This window comes from Pyxicephalus adspersus, chromosome 6, assembly GCF_032062135.1.
Source record: "Pyxicephalus adspersus chromosome 6, UCB_Pads_2.0, whole genome shotgun sequence".
In the NCBI taxonomy this organism is placed as follows: domain Eukaryota; kingdom Metazoa; phylum Chordata; class Amphibia; order Anura; family Pyxicephalidae; genus Pyxicephalus; species Pyxicephalus adspersus.
Window position 1 is genome coordinate 9,823,452 of NC_092863.1, and position 20,371 is coordinate 9,843,822.

Below are 20,371 nucleotides of genomic sequence, written 5' to 3' on the forward strand. Positions count from 1 at the left end.
GCAGAGATCCCGCTGGTCTATAGATGCGAGGGATGCCAGGAATTGTAGTAGCAGCGCTATTTCAATGCAGCAGCGGGCCAGCTGCAGTTTATATTTAGGATTCCTTTGCGGGCCAAAAAAAAAAGGACGCTGGGGGCCAGAGTTTGATACCCCTGGTTATGGTAAAACGTGGGTAGCATCTAAATTGGCTAGTGATTATATGAGAGATACTGCCCTAAACAACCACCAGCTGAGAGGAGTGCGGCTTGCTTTGTACATTAGCTACTGTCTGTAGCTGACGGTTGTCAAAGATGGTACCACTCATGACAACCACTAGTGGCTAGTTGACAACTTACCCGGAGTCATTTGTTATCTTGTTAATCTCCTTAAAACACATGGAGTGTTAGATTCACTGTTCTAATTTCATTTCTGTCTCTATCTCTGTTGGAGAGATTTGCATTCATTTGTATGCCATCTCCAGGTTAGAAAGTAAGAAATAGGAACAGAAATAAAAAAACAGAAACATGTGCTAAAACTTTTCCAACATAAAAAACAAAAAATTAAAAAGAAAGTTTTGGCCAATGCTGTTTTTTTCACATTTATTTTTACTCCAGTGATCTGATAATTGTGTGCAGTTTGGTCTGACATTTGGCTTCTTTACATGCTTGATTTGTTGGCTCCCCTATACTCCCTATAGGCACTCTTGTTCTTTAGGAACTCTGGGCATTAGCACAAGCTGCACAGATATAATATCAGCGTTTACATTTCCAAATTGGGTTCTCTGCAACATTAGCTGTGCCAACCTGTTTTTTTAGGATGTGTAGAGAGAATTAGGTGAAAGTATACCTGACTTTAGAGTTCTTTTTTCTTCTTTAAACTTCACAAAGCAAACAAAAAGACATTTGAAATGTTATCCTGGAGTTTTCCAATTGAAAATTTCTCACGCGTAACTTGGATTACTTTCTGCTGGTGGTATAATTCCTGTCTGACCCACTTACCAGTAAAAATCTTCATGTAGTCAGGAACATATATATATTTCAGCATTTTCTCCTACTTGGAAATGAAAAATTTACTTTCTGCTTGAATTAAAAAGGGTTCAGATTCAGACAGACGCTGAATTTTTCCATTTACTTAATTGTTCATTGATCCAGAGAAGTTCCTGCCAATCAGCATGCAACTTTGTTTGCCCTTTCAGTTAATGATCTCATTTATTTAGTATGTGATGCAGTGAATCTAAACATATTTTACATGGTTTTTGCAGATGTTCAAGGCAGATGAAATTAAACATTATGTTACAGACAATGTATTATTTTTAAGTTTGGGAAACTGAGGTTTTATGATTCAACCCTATTGGGTAAATCTACTTCTAACTTTTGTCCTTTTGACACTGCACAAGAATTGTTTGGAGCTGTTGTCATCAGTACAGGAAGTCTTGGACAGCAATATAGACATTTGTTAAATGTTCCAACTCTTCTTCTTTCTAAAGGAAACTTGGGTTCAGAAGATGGTATTCCAAGGCTACAAACTTGAATTTCACTCCTTGGCCCTCTTTGTTTTTCTCACCTTCAACCTCCCTGTATCTGCACAGAATACCAATAAGTGTAATCTGTTAATCTGGAGTTGTTTTGCAGGTTGTGGACCTTCTGGCTTCCAGTAACTACTTCAGATTGGATGGGTTTGTCACCAGTTACAAGCATCCTCTAGCAGAAGTAGTGAATGCTCTATTTTCTCCATGGGACCAGTACACCTTAATCTATGCTATTTCTTTCTTGTCTGCATTGCAGGACCAAATTGGAGGTCATTGCAGTGATCCATTGTTCTGGACAGGCATAGACAGATTTTGTCAAACTGAAAACCTGCCTTTTTCATAGTCTTTGGCTTTAATTGGCTTTTAAATTCCAGATTCTGAAAGAAAAGGTCATTTTTAAATCTCTAATTTTTACAGTGCCTAAATTTAGGAAGTCTACTTCTTGCAAGATCAATTATTGGACGTGGAGGCATACTTAGCATGGTCTGAGTCTTAGCTGGAGTTAATTCATGTGACGAATTTTCTCCTTCCTACATCTGGGTCCGTTTTAGAAAGTGTTGGCCACTCACTCAGATTACGACCTTTGTATAGGGGATCTCCAATGTCCATTCCTCTGTATTTAACTCTGTGGGATCTGAATCTGGTTGTCTCTGCACTCTGGAAACCCCTGTTTAGACCACTTTTGGATGTCCAAAATGTGAGAGACTACCTTTGGGCTCAGTGGATAGGAAAGAATTTTCTTTTATCTTGTAAGTATATGCTCATGTGCTCAGTTTGCTAGAAAAGGCATACCGGTAGTAGGAAAGACTACTCTGAGCTGGCTTACTTTTTTTTTTGCCAGTGACCAATCTTTCAATAAGCAATAGTATAACCCAGTGTTTTACAGCCAGGGACCCTTAGGGTTCCTACAGAAGTTGCTAGGATTTCCCTGAGCAATAAGCAATTTGTGCCGTTCAGGTCAGTATAAGCGACTCCCATGATGTTTTTGGCTGTGTGTAGGGATGACATTCATTACACTGGTCAGCAACATAAGAGGCCAGTATCCACCACACTAATGTACTGTGAGCTGGGAATATAGTAATTGTAACAGAGGTTCCTTGATGACCTGAAAGTAATTTTAGTGGTTCCCCTGTGTTAGAAAAGTTGAGAAAGTCTGTGAAAGTGAAAGGCTTCTTGTGTTCCTCGATAGACTGTAAGCTAAAAAAACATAATTTCCACATAGCACCGTTAATAGGCATAATTCCAATTACACCTGCTTTACACATTACAGGCAATTTACATCTGGTCCTTTGCACAGAATCCTTTGCACAGAAGGACTTTTATCTATTTAACCCTGAGTGCACTGCCAATAAATGTGTGCATTGAAGATTAAATTGCTGGCAGAGAGGTGCAACTATCTGATGAGCAGAGATATGGAAATATTGAGAGTCAAACTTTTCATTTAGTCAAAGGAAAGATTTTATATCATCTGCATTCTTAAATAATGCAACAGTAAGACAAAATACTGTATACTTGCCACAATAAAGTAAAGTTAAAGAAGAACATCTAGTTACTCTACCAGGTAATGGAGTAAAATTAAATTAAAGGCACACTCCAAAATTTGTCTCAACTGTCACAGTCTAAGAGATGCTGTTATCCTGACATTGATCCGAATTAGCTATCATGCAAGCTTATTACCTCTGACTTACGTCATGCACAGTTGCTAACTTGTGTTGAATACAAACCACACAATTAATGTGGGACAGTGTATTCACTAGTTTAGGCAGTACCCTCTCTATATCTCCTGCAACCCCTATGCACACATTTAGTAGCAGAAGATGGTGGGGACTAAGTACAAATATAGTGTTATAATCCATCCAGAGTGGTTGCAAGACTGGTAAACCTGGCTAAACTAGAATTTCTAAAACTCTGGGTAAAGCTAAGTGAATTATTATTACACAGTATTTTTATAGAGCCAACATATTACGCAGAGCTTTACAAAGTCCATAGTCATGTCAATAGCTATACTTCAGAGGGGCTCACAATCTAAAGTCCCTACCTCAGTCATATGTATTTAATTCAGTCTAAGGTTTTTTGGGGGGAAGCCATTTGTATGTTTTTGGAATGTGGGAGGAAACCCAAGCAAACACGGGGGGAACCTGCAAACTCTATGCAGATATGTCCTGACCGATATTCAAACCTGGGACCCAGCGCTGCAAAAGCCAGAGCACTAACCTCTGAACCACCGTGCTGAAAAAGTCAAGAGTTCAGTGTTGACTAGAATGGGCTCCAACCTGAGAATCTATACTTTCCTATACGTGTGCTCCTTTGCAAAGCTATAGCCTCCACTGGTGTCCAATTTTTGGCAATGTCGGATACCTGGTCCCGAACTGCATTCTGCTGCTCCACCCATCAGCCACTACTACATAACTACAGGGTCAGAAATTTGGCAATTGATTCTCAACTCATTTCCTTTGTCACCAACACTACTCATGTCAATATGTCAGCGATGTTCTTTTTTGCTGGAGGTAGAAACTGAACTTTTTAAAAAAACAAGTGTGGAGTTGTTGACTTCCCTAGCGGCAACCCCAAGTGTGACCCGGGGTAGAAAAAAGTTGCTAAAGCGGTAACCCTGAATCACACTCGGGGTAGGTAAACCTATGGGAAGTAATAGTAAATACAGTCTTACCTGATCCGCCGGCATCCCACGCCGTCCATCGCTGCGATCTCCGTCTTCTTACTTCTTCCTCAAGCCGGCTTCTGCACCCGATGAGTCACCAGGGAAATTTAAAATCCATTTGTATTGCATTCAATACAAAATAACTGTATTGAATGCAATACATTGGATTTATATGTGTAAAAGTAGTACATTGTTTTCAAGAACATTTATTTTACAGTATATATATTAGTATGAGTATAATGTGTATTTTTTAAATATATAGATTTTTTTAATTTATTCAATTTATTATTTTTACCTGGTTTTGTGTTTCAAACTTTATTATACTCATACTATTCTATATTATACTGTAAAATAAATTTTCATGGAAAACAATGTACCGCTTTTAGACATATAAAACTGGAAAGAAATAAACGGCTAGGGAGGTTAGGTTTGGTGGGGATCAGCTTTAAATAACACAAAATATCTACAATAAGCATTTTATTTGGGGTGTTTAAGTACGCTGTACATGTGCAGCTCATTGTCGTACACGGTGTCAAAGAATTCAGGAGAATAATGTCCTGTGCATGTGTTAAGTGTATTTCTGATCACAAATGTGAGTTATGCCCCACAGTCTGTCCTCTAGCTTTATCAAAATACCCCAAAGAACAAGCTGAATGATGTTATGCATCGGCCCCTCCTTGCAGCTTGGCATTTTAAAAGCATACCAGCTCTTAGACATACTTGAAAATTTCATGTGAAAACAGTAATGAATCCTTTCAGCAGTTGAGCTAAAACAATCTCTGGGCTCAGTAAAATAATCTGACAAACTGTGCTGTTAAACATGTCTAAAACAACGGAAAGCGGTGTGCTATCACTACCCATAATCCCTTGCAGCACTGTGCCAGATTAAGGTGCCTGCTGGATAGAATGCATGTAGATGTTTGTAGCTTTCATCTATAGTATGTAGGGGGTAAATGCATTGGCGGTTCCATTGTAGTGTTAGCTGTGTTTGTATGGCAGGTTTTCAGAGACACTACTAGTAGGTATGCCAAAAAAATTACATTTTTCTTTGATTTTTTGTAGATAATAAGCTTTTTTTATTCTGTTATAAATTAGTCACTTATGATAAATGTGTTAGAATACTATACAATGGCATAACCCTAAATGATCTATAGTGTAGTGCATTGCAGTGCCATTCACAAAAATGCAGTACACAATATCACAAAACCTAATTAGCATTAGCTTAAAAACTGATTGCATGATTTAATGTACTGTAAGTGATGACTTAATACAATAGAACATACTTGTTATCTTTTTTATTCACCATTTAGCTTGAATAAACCTATTCTGCAGATGTCTTCAGAGATGTCATAGTGACAGGCAGAATTGTATGTATTGACAAAGAGGATTTATTAGAGTGCTTATGATCTACATTCTTGCATTCTAAGCTCTGTTGTCATGCTAATGCATTTATTCATCAGAATTATCTATTAAACTTGCATTACATATAGCTGTATTCTAAATTGACCCTACATATACTGATAATTGGGCTAGTTTTATATGAATGTACATCAGTAGCTAAATGAAGCTCACAGCTGCTCTCTGCTGGCCACAATAAGAATTGCATTTATATAGTTATCTATACATCACATATTCATGTGTTAAATACACACTCCAGTCACAATTTAACTTTCAAATGCATGCATAGAACATCACCTACCTGTTCAATACATATAGTGCAACTCAAGACTACTACTGATGGTTTTACAAATAAAAAACAGCTTTGGTTACAATCTTTCATTCTGAAAGTCCCTTTTTTATGCATCAATATTTTTTTAACCTTTTGGGTTGATTGAATGTCACGCAATCTAAAATACTGACAAAAGACTGTATGTAAGTGCAGGACATCACGGCCCAGTCTCCTATGGCACTGGCACTGCAAGAAGATGTCAGTTTCCTAAAGGGGTTCTTTAGTGGATTGTTTTTTGGCAGCATAATTGGTGGGAAATTTTTACAGTCTTCCTTTGTAGTATATTTCACATTTCAAAATTATGACTTAATTTACAATCTAATTATAAAATGTACTTCACATATACCAAAAGCGGCATAGCTCAAATGCTGCTCTCAGTGCCCCTCATATGTCATTTCATTACAGGGTTGCTATCATGGCTTTCAACTGTCTATTACTTTTTAGTGAGCACATGCATGTACACCCGTGTCCTATTTAGTCAATACCTGTAATGCAGTGTTTTGTCCTAATCCTCGTGTGAGGTTTATACAGTGGTCTGTGCTATGCTTGTGAAAACTTACTCAGGAGTGGCAATACACTTGAATATACAAAGTGTATTGAATGGCAATACACTTTAAAACTGAGATTTTCCAACCACAAGTCTATTACGTATACTGTCAAATCTGGTTTTCGCCACATGCTTATCACTTCAGGAGAATGCTCTATTGTATTTTGTCCCTCATTAGTCATTTGTAACATATAAACGTGACGTTTGCCTGGAGAGTTTAACAAAAAGTTAAAGAGACCCTATCCCCAGAACTTTTTTTTATACAAAAACCTTCCAATAAGAATATACTTGTTTTTCTCTATTCAATAAAATTTTTATTGCAGTCTTCAGTAAAGATTTTAATTCAGCTTATGGTGCTTGTTCTTTGCTAGGACTTTTACTTTTAAATATCTAAAATGGCTGACAGACTGACAGCAATGAGCCGTCCAAAGATCAGCTTAAGTTTCAGTTCTCAGCACCTACTTTATTCACAGTTATTCCATCTGAATAAGTCAACTATTTGATTACAGAGTCTACAATTTCTAGAGACATCCCTAGTTTACTAGTGAATGAGGACAAGGTTTGCTTTTTATTCATGGCTGAATTCTTTTACAGACCTTACTGTTAGGAAAGGCTTATTGGGCTAGAAATTCTGTGTACCACCACAGTATCCCACACATTCTATTTTGTCCAGCAATGTCACTTGCAGCAGCAAAAGAAAAAAAGATTTATCAGCAGCCCCTGCTTGCCTTTAGCTGTGCAGCCTGATGTATTTGAATGGCATCCCCAGCATCCACTGTTAGGACATTAGTTCCTGGCTCAGTCCTGGTCTGCCATTGGCTGCTGGGACTTTAAAGTCTCCCTGCTTCCTGTCACCAGTGCCTGTTGTAGTGTTACGCTAGACTGACTTGCTGCTGGTGTGTATTTGGCTGATTTACAGTTGCTGACCTAGACAGCTTCAGATCCTGTGAATTTATGTTGCCAGGACTTTTTTTTTTGCCTGTGACCCAAACTCTGCTTGTGTCTTGCCCTTATGGAAAGGTTACTTGTGTATGACCCCTTGCTCTGTATACTGGATTTGTCTCTTAGAATCTTACTTTAACTTTATCTTGCTTTAATAAACTTTATTATACTCATACTATTATATTATACTGTAAAATAAATTTTCATGACAATGTTAAAAACAATGTACCACTTTTAGACCTAAATCCGGACAGAAATTAACCACCCTGGAGGTTAACATGGCTCATTACTGGGCTTTGTGTGGAGATGTCTCTGATAAGGTGGTCTTATTTAACAAAAAGGACATTTATTGGACATTCAGATTATAGTCATTTGTTCTGTTGGGGTATTCAATCAGGAGATGAGAAAGACAATCAACAAAAATTCCTGTAAATGTTACATCCAAGGCTCATTTTTTCCCTAGCATTTCCTGTGTGAGATAAGGCTTGAGTTCAGTTAGTTGAACAGATTACAGCTATAACATTTTTACTTTTCAAAGGGACTTGTTCTTCAAAAATATTAACAAATAAAAATCTACATTTTCTAACTTGGGTAGTTTTTTTTATTACTTTTACAAGATTCTGAATTTGACAGATTCCATTCATTGTGCCTTTTTTATTCCATTGATATTTCACCCTGAAAACATAACAAGATGGCTATATTGCATAACCACATTTCCTATTCTAGGTAGATCCTGTTTTAATTCCCCTCAGCACATATGGGTCCACCATCTGCAAATGCTAGCTCATACAAGTACCTGGGCCAAACAATCCTAATGGCCATGCTCCCTTTTTTTTAGTACAGAGGGGGTTTAACTTCTCTTATACTTTTAAAAATTATTTTTCAAATCTATTTTTTTGTACCATATGTATTTGAGTATAAACCTAGATTTTTTTTAACCTAAAAATGAGTTTCACACACCACCAGTGGAATATTCTCCTACACATATTTAATAAAATACCTGTAACAGATAATCCACTTACCACACATAAAATAAGCAAGGACCCCTCAGAGATAAATACATTTTTTATGACAAACATATCTCATAAAAATGTAAAGCATAAACCATTAAGTAGTTTAAGCCAAACCTCTCTCTAATACTCATAGAACAGTATGTTAAAAAACACATTCTTTGATTGAGTTGCCCAATGCTCCACAGCACTATTTTTGGACATGCAATGGACAATCATGTGTTGTCCTTAGGTGCACCGCCATAGGTTCCAAAGGTGCATTGGAATGCTATTAAGAATGAAAAACATTGCATTGCAACTTGTGCTGTGAGCATATATGTGAACGGCCTTACCCTTCCAATCAAATATCCATCAGTAATAGTAGTCATAACTCACTCTAACTATAGTTTAACTGTATTAAATTGTACATTCTGTACATACATAACTGCAATAAATGTACATTCTTGCAAAAGATTGATTCCACTGGACTTTTTGGTATATATATATATATATATATATATATATATATATATATATACACACACACACAGATAAATGTCAAAACAAAGGCTGTACAGACCACTTAGCAAGTGATTCTGTTATGGGTTCATCAACTCTTAATGAAATACAAACATAGTAGATAGTATAGAGCACTTGATAGTGATCAAATAAACATATATAGCCTAGATAATATTTACCAAGCAGGGCTATTCATATATTGGACACAGGGGATGCCAAGTCTTCTTGTCTCTGTAAGTGTGGCATGGAAAGAGGTGCAATATACAGTATAGTAGATATGGAACTAAATCAATCAGTCATTGCTAATATAATTAACAGTTTTAGGTTTATATAACTCCAGAGTGTTCTATGTGGTAGAACACAATAGCAAAACTAAAAACTGAGCTGACCAGTACATTCAAGGATGACAAATCAGCAGCATGAAGTACATAAATTATGGTAACTTAACCATGGTCACTGCCTTAAACCTGCTGTTGCGTTCCCTGATGCCATTCATTGAGCTGTCCTGGTGAATCAATGAATGACCAATCATTAACAAGCGTTGTGCCTTTTAATGGAAGAGGGAGAGCTAATCCTGCCTACTCCATAGGACAGAATGGGCATTATGTGTACAGTGTTCATTGATTTTTCCAGGTAAAGAAAGAGGGAGTAAGGCTATTTACAGACGCCAACTATAACCAATACACCAGAATGGTTAGCTTATGCCTGTCAATTGAGATGCCTGGGGTAATAACAGCCATGGTGTGTTTGACATACTTTTCATATACAGTTCGGTATATTTGTTCACTTTACCTATGATACAGTTAAAGTGAACCTACCAAATATTAGTACTGATGGTAATAGCCCAGTAAGCTGGTAATGTTGCTATTTTAGTGCTGGTGTGATTTTTAATGTCTTTTCATTTGCCAGTGCCAGTGTCTTCTACTAGTCCTCTTCCTGGATCAGGATCTCCATCTATTCTGATCAGCCAGGCCAGAATAACATACCTCACGGGCACTTCTGTCTATTTAGTCCGAGCAGCTGACTATGCCAGGATTATACATGGAGCTGTACAGATGTAGCCCAGTGCACATCACCTGTCCCTTCTGCAATAAAAGACCTGCCTGGTCACATTTTTTAACTAGATTTAGTTCTGTTTGAAATAAGTACCTGTACTGTGATGTGCTACTGTCAGTTAATGTAAGTTGTACATTTAGATTTTCAGATTATAAAAATATTTACATCCATTTTAAAGGGTTATTTTTTTTTTTTTTACATAGGCTTTTCAATATCAGGATATATCAATCTAAAGAGAAAACAATGTATGTAGAGTGTTTACACAGATTGCAAACATTTGGGTAAATGGTAAAGTTTTGTAAAACATTAAAAAAAATTCCCCCCAATCCCAAGTCCAGGATAAGCCCATCACCATTCATTGTTCCCTGAGAATACATAATGCATGCTATGGAAAATCTATAGAAGTATACTGTAGTATTAGTGCAAACTGAGTTTTCATCTATGTAAAGCATTGAAATAATCCAGACATGTACCAGTTTCCCTAGATGAGGAGTAAGTCGTTTTTCAAATTTGTAAAGTAAATCTTGAAGATACGGAGTTAGGAGTTTGTTAGTTAGCTTCTGCACATTCACACTCTCATACGTAGAGTTGAAAAGAACTAATTACTTGTAAAAGGTACATGTAAAACTCTGAAATGCCTTAGCTGCCTGTTCCAGTTATACTGTTTCACGGTTTTAAATTTCTGTAAAGTCTGTATAAGGGTGCGGATGCTAAAATAGGTAGATTGTGCAGAACAGAATGTAGAATCACTATATAACTACAGCCCTTTTCCAGCCCTCCCAGTGGAGGTATAGTAGTGTCTTAATCCATATGCCGATTGTCAGGTGAGGCAGGATATACTGAATGTCAACCAGAGTTCAGACATCAAATTTAATGCTCCCGTAAAGGACATGAACAGGATCAATGACTGGCTGCATTGAAAAGTAAAAATTTACAGGGAGGCAGAGGTCTTTTTACCAGCCTTAAAAATTTTTGTCTTCCTCTACCAGATTACCTTTTTATTAAAAAGTTTATATATCTGCTGCCTTTAATATCTTCTGGCACACAAGCTATACTTGCTGGCCCTGAAGACCAAAGTCTTCTGTTAGGTCAGTCTTCGGCAGGTTCATATGGCCTTCACATATATTCTCAAGAATGTTAAACTTGGATCCAAAGCTTTGCAGATTTCCCATTCGAATGCTACTTCCTGAGATGCTAATGGCGTCCAGAGAGGATGCTCTGGATAGTTCTCCTTCTTCTGCATACACTCGAGGCTTGTATGGTTCTGTTTCATTCATATTAGCATTGAGCTTCTGTAAACAACAGTGCAACATGTCAGGGTTGTAATAGACAATTTACTATTACTTTGTTAGTCATCTTTGAAGAAACATGACATTGTTTGGTTTTGTTTACTAAGGTGATGGCACTTGGGCTGTTTTACACCAAAAAAAACTACTCGATAACTTTTACAGGGTTATTAACTGCTGAACTAAAGAATTCAGGGTCAGGCATGGTGACACCAAACATTTAGGGACCTTTAGTAAGGAAGTGAATCTGACATCCAGCAAATATTCCGTGCAGGTGAATCTTCCTGGTGCATTATTAGTGAATAGCAGACCAGCATTTATAAGGCACCCTATTCGATACAAAACTGCTGAAAGTATATTCTCCCATGTAACAACAGACAGGTACACAGTCTCCTACACTTGCTTGAGCTAAATAAGAGGACAAAGGTTGTATCTTGGACAAAGGGTGCCTTGTGGATTGTCTGGCTATGCCCTCATCTAGAAAGGGTATTTTGTTAGTAGCACCCTGATGTTAAAAGCTCACCCTTCTATCAGGCAAGAGGGATCTTCTTTTAAAAAGTATGGTATGTCTAACAGGTATAAGTGTGTTTAAATGACTTTGTACCTAAAATGAATTAACGACCATCACCTTGATAGTCCACCATCTTTAGTTAGACTTTGCTATCATATTTGGTTATTAAGTCAGTATTAAAATAAAAAAAAACCTGAAACCTGAAGCATTTTTAGAACGTAATAGCAGCCTATAAAACAGACATGTACTAGCACCATCTAAAAAAAATCTTGAATAATAAAAAATGAGTTAAGCATCCAACCAAGTTTAATTTGTAAACCTGATATGCTGTTTCATTGGCAGGCTTGATATTGTACTTTTAGTGTATTGTTCCTTTTTATCTTTGACACTTTTTTAATATAATCTTTAGATAATTATATTCTTAGTCTCTGTAATGTGGTATAATGACTTTGAGATATAACACTTATGGATAGTAAAGATAGTAATTTGTTAGGGCAGAATCATTATATTTTCTGTTTGCTGAACTGTGTTGTTGAAAAACTGGAAACAATCATTATATGTCTAAAATAGAATTTCGTTTTTCCTCTAGCGAGAAACTTATGGTATCAACTCTCATATCTTGGAGAATTATTATAGCGTAAAGATTCTATAATTATTATGCCATGAACAATACCCCAGGAAAGACTGAGAATTGGGTTTTTGAATTGAATGTTTTTTACATGCCAGGAAACTAAATATTAGCATTTCAAAACGGCAGGAAATGTAAATAGAACTTAATAACCTTATAGTTCTATAGATGCTTCAGTAAGTCAGAACTGAGGGCAAACAGATAAATACTTTGGGACTCATATCTGCTGTAGAGAAATGCTATTTCTGCCCGTCCACTGATACTGAAGCCATTTTCAGACTGCACAGCCAGGTAGGTGACACTATTGTTCAGCTTTTAGTGTCTAATCCCTGCCTGTTTATAGAAAAATAAGTTGGGTGGCCGAGAAAGTTGTGAATCCAAACCAAGAGTAGTGATATTTATGCCTGCAAATGAGAAATTCTTTGAGTCCATCAGTAAATTTCACTATTAACTAATTTAGTGGTGTTTTTGCTGTTTGGCATCCATAGACAGTATGCCAGTATTTTCAGATGAAACTTTTAGTAGTGGTAGGTGTTTCATGACAGGTTCCCTTAAACTACAAACTTCACATTAACTTGTTATGGTGCCCTGTAGTGTTCAAGAAGGTACATGTAGCTGTTTGTCCAATTTAAGGTTTTTGAGTGTGGGGTTTTTATTTATGTACCTGCAGTAAAGTGGTCTCCAGAGTCTTCAAATGGTTTCTCTGCAGGGTAAGGCTATTCCCAGCCGAGCGGTAATGCCTACTTGACTACAGAAAAAGAAAGGAAATAATTGTAACTGTACATGTAAACAACAGTATCCAGGAAAAGTAATGTGGATTGCTGAACTAGGTACTAATCTATGGAAAAAAGAGTGTAATTAATATTAGGCGATTTATAAGGCTTTATGTGGTAAGTGTGGTTTGTTTTACTCAATTGACTTTGGCACATAGTTCTCCATAGGTGTAAGTCTGTCCCTGTGACAGTCACCTGTATATTTCAAAAGAATTATAGTACATGCAGGGATGTAGGTATTACAGCCCAGAGAGGGGAACATGAGTTGTTGCTTATTTAAAGTCTCTTACAATAGTCTGTGTCCCCTGCTGCCGCTATTTCATGATTATTTTATGTGTACTCGTGTTTGCAGGTTAGTAACTTACTAAGGGGTTGCAAAGTGGCTCCTAATGTCAACATTACAGGTATTTGACTTTTGTTTAGAGTTTCCGCTTGTTTTTTGAGGTGTAGAGTTCCTCATCTTAAGCTAAGCTGGGGAACATGCCAATTTCTGGTTTTCCCCCTATGTAGAATAGCAAATGATTGGGGGCTTCAGATTAACAATGTTATGTGAATAACATTTTATTGTATGAGGAAGAAGTATGTCCTCTTTTGTTCAAAACTTACAGAATGCCTTGAGGAGTTGGTTCGGCTGAAGTTGTTATATCTTCTTCCTGTATGATAGCTCTAAAAAAGAAAACACTTCAATAAATAGACTGCTGTAGTAAAAAGAGAACCAGCATCTTTTTGCTAACCTATACTAGCTTTTCTAAACCATCAGAACAGTGCCAGAGAGATACTTGGTTTAAACTGTAAAATGTTCTACTTGGAATGATAAAATAATGCATCTATATTATTCCAAGTTACAAGTATGAGATACACGAAACTCATACCAGTCTTATACTGACCAATTTTTAACATTAACTGAATGACTTGTTTTCCATTCTTTCTTTTTGTGTCTATTATTGCCATTGTAGAACTGTTGTCATGCACTAGTTACCAATAGAGTGGTATTTCTTTTGGAACTATTTTCTTTTGAAGCGTTCTTTTCCAAGTGAGGGCAACTCCCTCTTTGTCCGCTTGACCACCCAGTGCTACCAACAAAGCCTAAATAGCAAAATATGATTGGAGGGGGAGGGCAGCACAACTAATGAAAATAACACTGGTATATGGATTGTCATTCTGCAAACATTGACATGGAAGCGATTTCTGCAATGATAAAGCGCTTATGAAGTTAAACCAATGAGCCCCAATGGACTTTTTAAATATTCATCCAAAGTTATTGTAACCCCTTATAACAACACTTTTCAAAGCAGAAAGAATGTTCATTTACATTTGCAATAATGGACACAAAGGTGTGAATGGATCCTAACTCATAGTGTATTTTTGTACTTGCAAATACATAGGGTTCCCTGACAGTTCTCTGTCATGTAAAAACTATTTTTCCCTGTTGCATCAATATGTAGGAAAAATAAGGAAATGTGTTACTATTCTTCATAAAATTAGTAAATGCCTAGGTAGACAGAATTGTATTGTTCAATAAAATATCATCTAGACAGATGCATCGAATACTTCTTGCTAAATGTAGTTTACCGAATGTCGTTGTCTCTTAGCTCGATCAAAGGATGTCCCTGCTGCCCCTGATGTTATTCTGTTTCCGGCATGACCATTAAAGCTGTTCACCTAGAATAAAAGAAGTTTTGTTTCAGTTGTATACAGAACAGAAAATGACACTACATATATCATTACCACATATACTTACCTGCAGACTGTGTGACCGTGACACTCTAGCTTTATTATGCACTGCTACAGTTGGTGCCTGGAAAACAATGAACATTATTTTTTATATATGTAATTTATAATGTGCTTACAGTGTGTTTCTGAACCTAATTGGTTAATACATTATCAAATAGATATGAATACTGTAATTTGCTAACAGACTATAAAAAATTAGTATTGCTTTAAAACATTAGGAGTCCTAGATTTGATTTCCAGCATGGAGCAAAATTTTCATGGGACTCAATTTTGATCTGTATGCTTACTATAGTTCAATTACAAAATCTAGAAACATGCTTGTCAATGTTGGCTTTTTGTAAAATTTGCGGTGTATTGAGTAACTAGCAACAATGTTGGTGTGGCACAATAAATCAGTTTGCACTATCCGCATTTATTTACAAACACACGTACATAAGACTTTTTTCTCTTGTAAACTAGAAATACGTTTCAAAGGTCCTTTTTGCTAGGTAGAGGAGTTCTAAAAAATGTTTTGTTTTATATTAGTACTTTATTGACCTAGTTCTGGGGGTAATCAGGTTGCTTGTTTTGCATTATTTTACAAATAAATGTATATAATATGTTATGATATATGATTGATCTATGAATAAGATTTAAAAGTACCAGATATTTTTGCTAGTTATTTTACTTTGGCAGCTTTTGTCATAATTCATGCTCTGATGCATGAAGGTTTGCAGGACTGACAATTGTTTATTTTTATCTTGTCACTGCTATAATCACATTTTATATTCCCTTCCTTTGCCTTTCGACACGTCTAAACAAAAACCTCTCTCTTTTCCCTGTCCCTGGGGTATCCAGCTAAAAAGTTTAGCTTGCTGATCTGCTTAGAATTAAAAAAAAATGCAAACTGTTCTTCTTTCTAATTAGTCAGCTGTTACCAGTGTCTATTTCTACCTTTTACTTATAAGTATGTAAATTTATTCTTACTGCCTTTTCTACAATCCTGCAAATATTTCACAGGTTTGCTGATTTGTGGTTTTCATTGAAATTTGTGAAACTGCTCACATCCTAAGCTCAGACAAGCATCACCTCCTCCCTCCAATATGCAGAACCAGCCTGGAAACCACCTTACCGAAAACCTTCTGGTATTGGATTTGTGAAAATTAGCATCTATTTCCTCCTAACAATAAATAAAAAAACCTTGGTTAGTGTGAAATAAGCCATAAGTAGGAATGTTCTGCAATAAACATAATTTTTATCTTCCAAATTACATATTTAAAGCTGAACTCCAGGGAAAAAAGCCTACCCTTGCATTGGGTTACCCTTCCCATGTCAAGGTAAATACTTGTTTTGCCTAGAGGGTAATAAAGAAGGGGATATATTTACCTTTGTATATAAAACCCTATAAGACATAGTTGGTCTAGAGGAAGGCAAAAAAAAACCCTGGTACAATTTGCTTCAACAGGGGAAAAAAATTTCCTTCCTGATTCCATGAGGCAATCGGATGTTCCCTGGATCAACAGTCTCTGTTATTTTTACTTTAAAGCCTTAATACCCAGTTATATTCTGCGCTTCTAGAAATACCCAGCTTTTTCTTATAGCAATCTATAGTAGTTGCTGAAACTACTTCCTGAGGGAGCCGATTCTACATTTTCACAGACCTTAGAGTGAAGAATCCCTTCCTTATCCGGAGCTTAAACTTCTTTTCCTCCAGACGCAAGGAGTGACCTCTTGTACTTTGTAATGATCTCAAAGTGAATAATGGGGAAGAGAGTTCTCTATATGGACCATTTATACATGGTAATCATATCCCCCCTTATACATCTCTTCTCAAGGGAGAATAGATTCAGTTCAGCTAATCTCTCCTCATAGCTGAGCTCCTTCATTCCTTTTATTAATTTAGTTGCCCTTCTCTAACCTATAAAAAAGGAAATTCTTCAGTAGAATTTTCTATCAAAATAAAATTCACCATCCTTCTATAAATACCAGAAATGGGTCTTTTGTGTCCCCAAAACATTAGAACAGAAAATCTAAATAAAATAAATAAATCCAGGTATGTGTTTGTTAAAAAAAAGAGCAAGTATTTGTGAAAGCATTTGCCTTTCTGGACATTCACTGCAAATCAGGACCCAAACCAAAGATGTGTACTGTGCTTTTAGTCTAACAATGTGAACATGTATTTAGGAGGGGACACCTCTCTGACAGTTAGCGGTTTCTATACTGAGCACAGTGAGTAAATTGGGACTTGGTCCTTGACTGAGCTGTACTGCTTAACAGCAAGGGAGTTCAGTGATTGGGATTTTCTACATGGCAGTAAATCAAAATGTAATAAATAGGAAATAGGGTCTTTGTTGATAGGTTTTTGTTCCCATCAAATGAATTTTGGAATGATATACAAGTCTAAATGAATGCTAGGCATGCTTAAGATGGGTCAGAGCAAAGTCATGTGGACCTGTCAATGAATATTCTTTAAAGCAGGTCGTATTTTTAATGAATGATCTTAGAAATATCTTAAGCTGATGGCATCAACACAAGCCAAACACAATTTGTTGCATGCTCTTATGCATCATTTGCAGGTAAAACAGCGCTGGATCAGCCACTAGCACTCTTGCCTTTGTAGCACTATGGTCCCAGGTCATTGTCTGCATGGAGCTTGTATGTTCTCCCCATGTTTGCATGGGTTTCCATTTGGCAGTCTGGTTTCCTCCCACATTCCAAAAACACACCCAAGTTAAGCCCTAGACTTTGCTAGTAATGTATGAATAGGATAGGGCATTAGGTTGTGAGCTTCTTTGAACTATATAACTGTAGCTGTTTGCTTGAAAATGAATGTTAATGAGTCTTGTTAAACATGATGTTTGTAACTGAAGTCCTGTCATTTGCAAAATTAGAAGTGTTACTTTTTGTCATTTAGATTGTAACATGAAGACAAAAAACAAAATGTCTGATCTTCCCAAAGATACTCACCCAGCCCTATAGTGTTGTATCCCCATGACAATTCAGCGATGAACAGTTAGTCTGTCTTTGCATTGATGGCAATGGGGAATCAACTCACATTGGCTCAATGCTTGATAATAACACTGCTTGAATAAAGGATCTTTTTGTGGGACTGATTACTGATAACATTTTTTATTAAATATTAGCTTCACAGGCAATTCCATATCAGAGTTACCCTTATTAAAGGATTGCTACATCTGTATTTGCCTTCCAAGAAAAATGGTGAGTGAGTTACCACCAAAAATGTTGTAAGCCATGTTTCTACAGATTGAATAGCTGTGTATAACACTCTTGTGTTGTGTCACATAAATGATCCCCAATAATATGTATGAAAGTAGTAAAACTAAAAACAGCCATGCAACTCGCATTTTCAGCAATGGCAGCAAACCTCAATTTTTATATTATAAAGAATATGATAAAAGAATCTGGAAAGTTTGGTGGAAACACCCAAAAATCCCACATAGCCAGGGAAGACCTATCCCAAAAAGCTTCATCTGTAAATAAATACAACTTCTGGCATTTTATTTTTGTGCTTGATTACATTGTGAAAACAATAATGTTAATTGGTGTCTGCCTTTTTTTAACAAACAATAAGACACTACCTACACAAAATGTAAAACATTATTTACACAAATACATGATTTATTACCTTTTCTTTGTTTGTGAAGTTAGCCATGTTTCCTATATCCGTTATAGCAGCTGCCTAAACAAATAAATAGAGCAGACTTTTTAAATCTGTTGCAAGTGTACATTAACATTTACTACATATGGGATAGTGACACTGAAAAACGAACAAGTATTGTGTAGCTGTGCTGGTAATATATTATAGCTCAAATTGGATCTTTTTTTGCAAATATTACAATAATACATTCTAATCTATTGGTATAACATTTTCCTACCTTTTAAAGATGCACACCTAGTATTTTCTTATGCTATGAAGTGAAGCAAAGAAAGTGATATACCGCTCCAACTATCTTTGGTTGACCACCATATTAGGTGCAAAATCTTCTAACAATTGCCTTTAGAAATACTATTTGATACAAATTACAATAGAAGCTTATTCATCAAAATATAAATTACAGAGCAAGCTATCTGTGAATTTAAACTTTCCCCCAGTCTTGTGCTGCTTGCAGTTTGCTTCAATAGCAGTCAATGATCCAGACAATTAGCTACACATGGTGGCCAGGCAGTACTGCAGATAGATCACATCATTGCTGTGTGCAGACTTTTGTCATACATTCAGCCTTCATGTGAACAAATAGCTGTGTATTGCATCCCAGATGAAGTACTACAATATGGTAATAGATTTTCCATGACCCTTACACTTAGCTGTAGGTAAAAGTAATGTTTGATGAATTTGCACTGCATTATTTTGAGCTTTATATGTATACAGAATTGTAATGGAAATGTAACCTGTGTTACTGTGTTTTCATAACCTGCGTGGGTGTGAGTGTTATGAGAAGGATCAATGTACTAGCGCTCTCAAAAGTATAAAAGGATTGTTGTATACATTGTCTAGGTTAAGCCTGACACTGGTAAAATGAAAACAGAAATAGACACACTTTTATATGGTAAACAGTACTTCTGGGTACATACTCATTTATAAAATGGGAAATATTTAAAATCTACCATAATAGAGATTTTATCCCCATGGTACTACAAGGGTAAATTTGCTATGGGGGGTATTAACTCAGGCACAGATTTCTGCAGACATACACATTGGAGTACCACTACTGTGGCACATTCACAAGCATTAAGATATCACATTGTTTTGAAATGTCTGGTAATGTGAACAAAATACATCTGCTCTATGTATTGTTATTTATGTGAACCATTGTGCTGTGTTGCATTGAAAAAGATGGTGCCTTTTGTTTTTTATATGTAAAGGTAAGCTCATTTAAAATGAATTGGGTGTCCCAACATAAGTAGTGTGATCGATCACTAACTGTAGATGTTCATTGAAGTATCTGTAGTAAAATGCAGAGATTTAATTTGTTTATTTTTATGTGGCAACAAGTAGTTGTCAGTTTTATTGTGCTATTCTATTGCCTTGGATTGCTAGTCCACTAATCATTAAAGATATTACTCTATGTTCTATGCAGAAATTGCAGTTCCAAGCCAGGCCAGCAGAGGCAGGTTCTGCTTTGATGAATAAAAGTTATCTAGACTCTAGCTGTGTATAGCTTGGTAGAAGCAGGCCACTTTGTTTTTATGTAAACCTGTGATGCATAAGCTCAATTTAGACAGATCACATTTCTCTCCGTCAGATGAAAAATTGTACAGAATATAAACTCTTGATTTTCTTTTTATTGAAAATTACTGCATGCAAAAACATTCCTAAAACCTTCCCAAAACTTATGTCAGTATTGTTCTTGCCCACATGCTGGAATCAACAGCCACCCGGATAATGAAATCTGGATGCCATTGCAAATAGAGACACTTTTTCTTTTTTGTATGAATTGGGTTAAGCTGGGCAAGAAACAGCCTAAAAGTTCTAAAAAAAAAACCCCAAAAA

General features: G+C 36.3%; 1 protein-coding gene across 1 annotated transcript in view; it reads right to left on the reverse strand.

Annotated features, from left to right (window-relative positions):
* Positions 1–9,821: 9,821 nt before the first annotated feature.
* The window catches only part of LOC140332394 (cadherin-like protein 26), a 39,281-nt gene continuing 28,731 nt past the window's right edge, over positions 9,822–20,371 (reverse strand). Inside the window, exons 14-20 of the mRNA XM_072413665.1 lie at positions 18,506–18,559; positions 15,992–16,039; positions 14,888–14,944; positions 14,719–14,808; positions 13,753–13,812; positions 13,038–13,121; positions 9,822–11,240 (exon numbers count right to left, since the gene is read on the reverse strand). Coding sequence (XP_072269766.1) covers positions 10,998–11,240; positions 13,038–13,121; positions 13,753–13,812; positions 14,719–14,808; positions 14,888–14,944; positions 15,992–16,039; positions 18,506–18,559 — 636 coding nt within the window. The 3' untranslated portion in view covers positions 9,822–10,997. The remainder of the gene's footprint in view (positions 11,241–13,037; positions 13,122–13,752; positions 13,813–14,718; positions 14,809–14,887; positions 14,945–15,991; positions 16,040–18,505; positions 18,560–20,371) is intronic.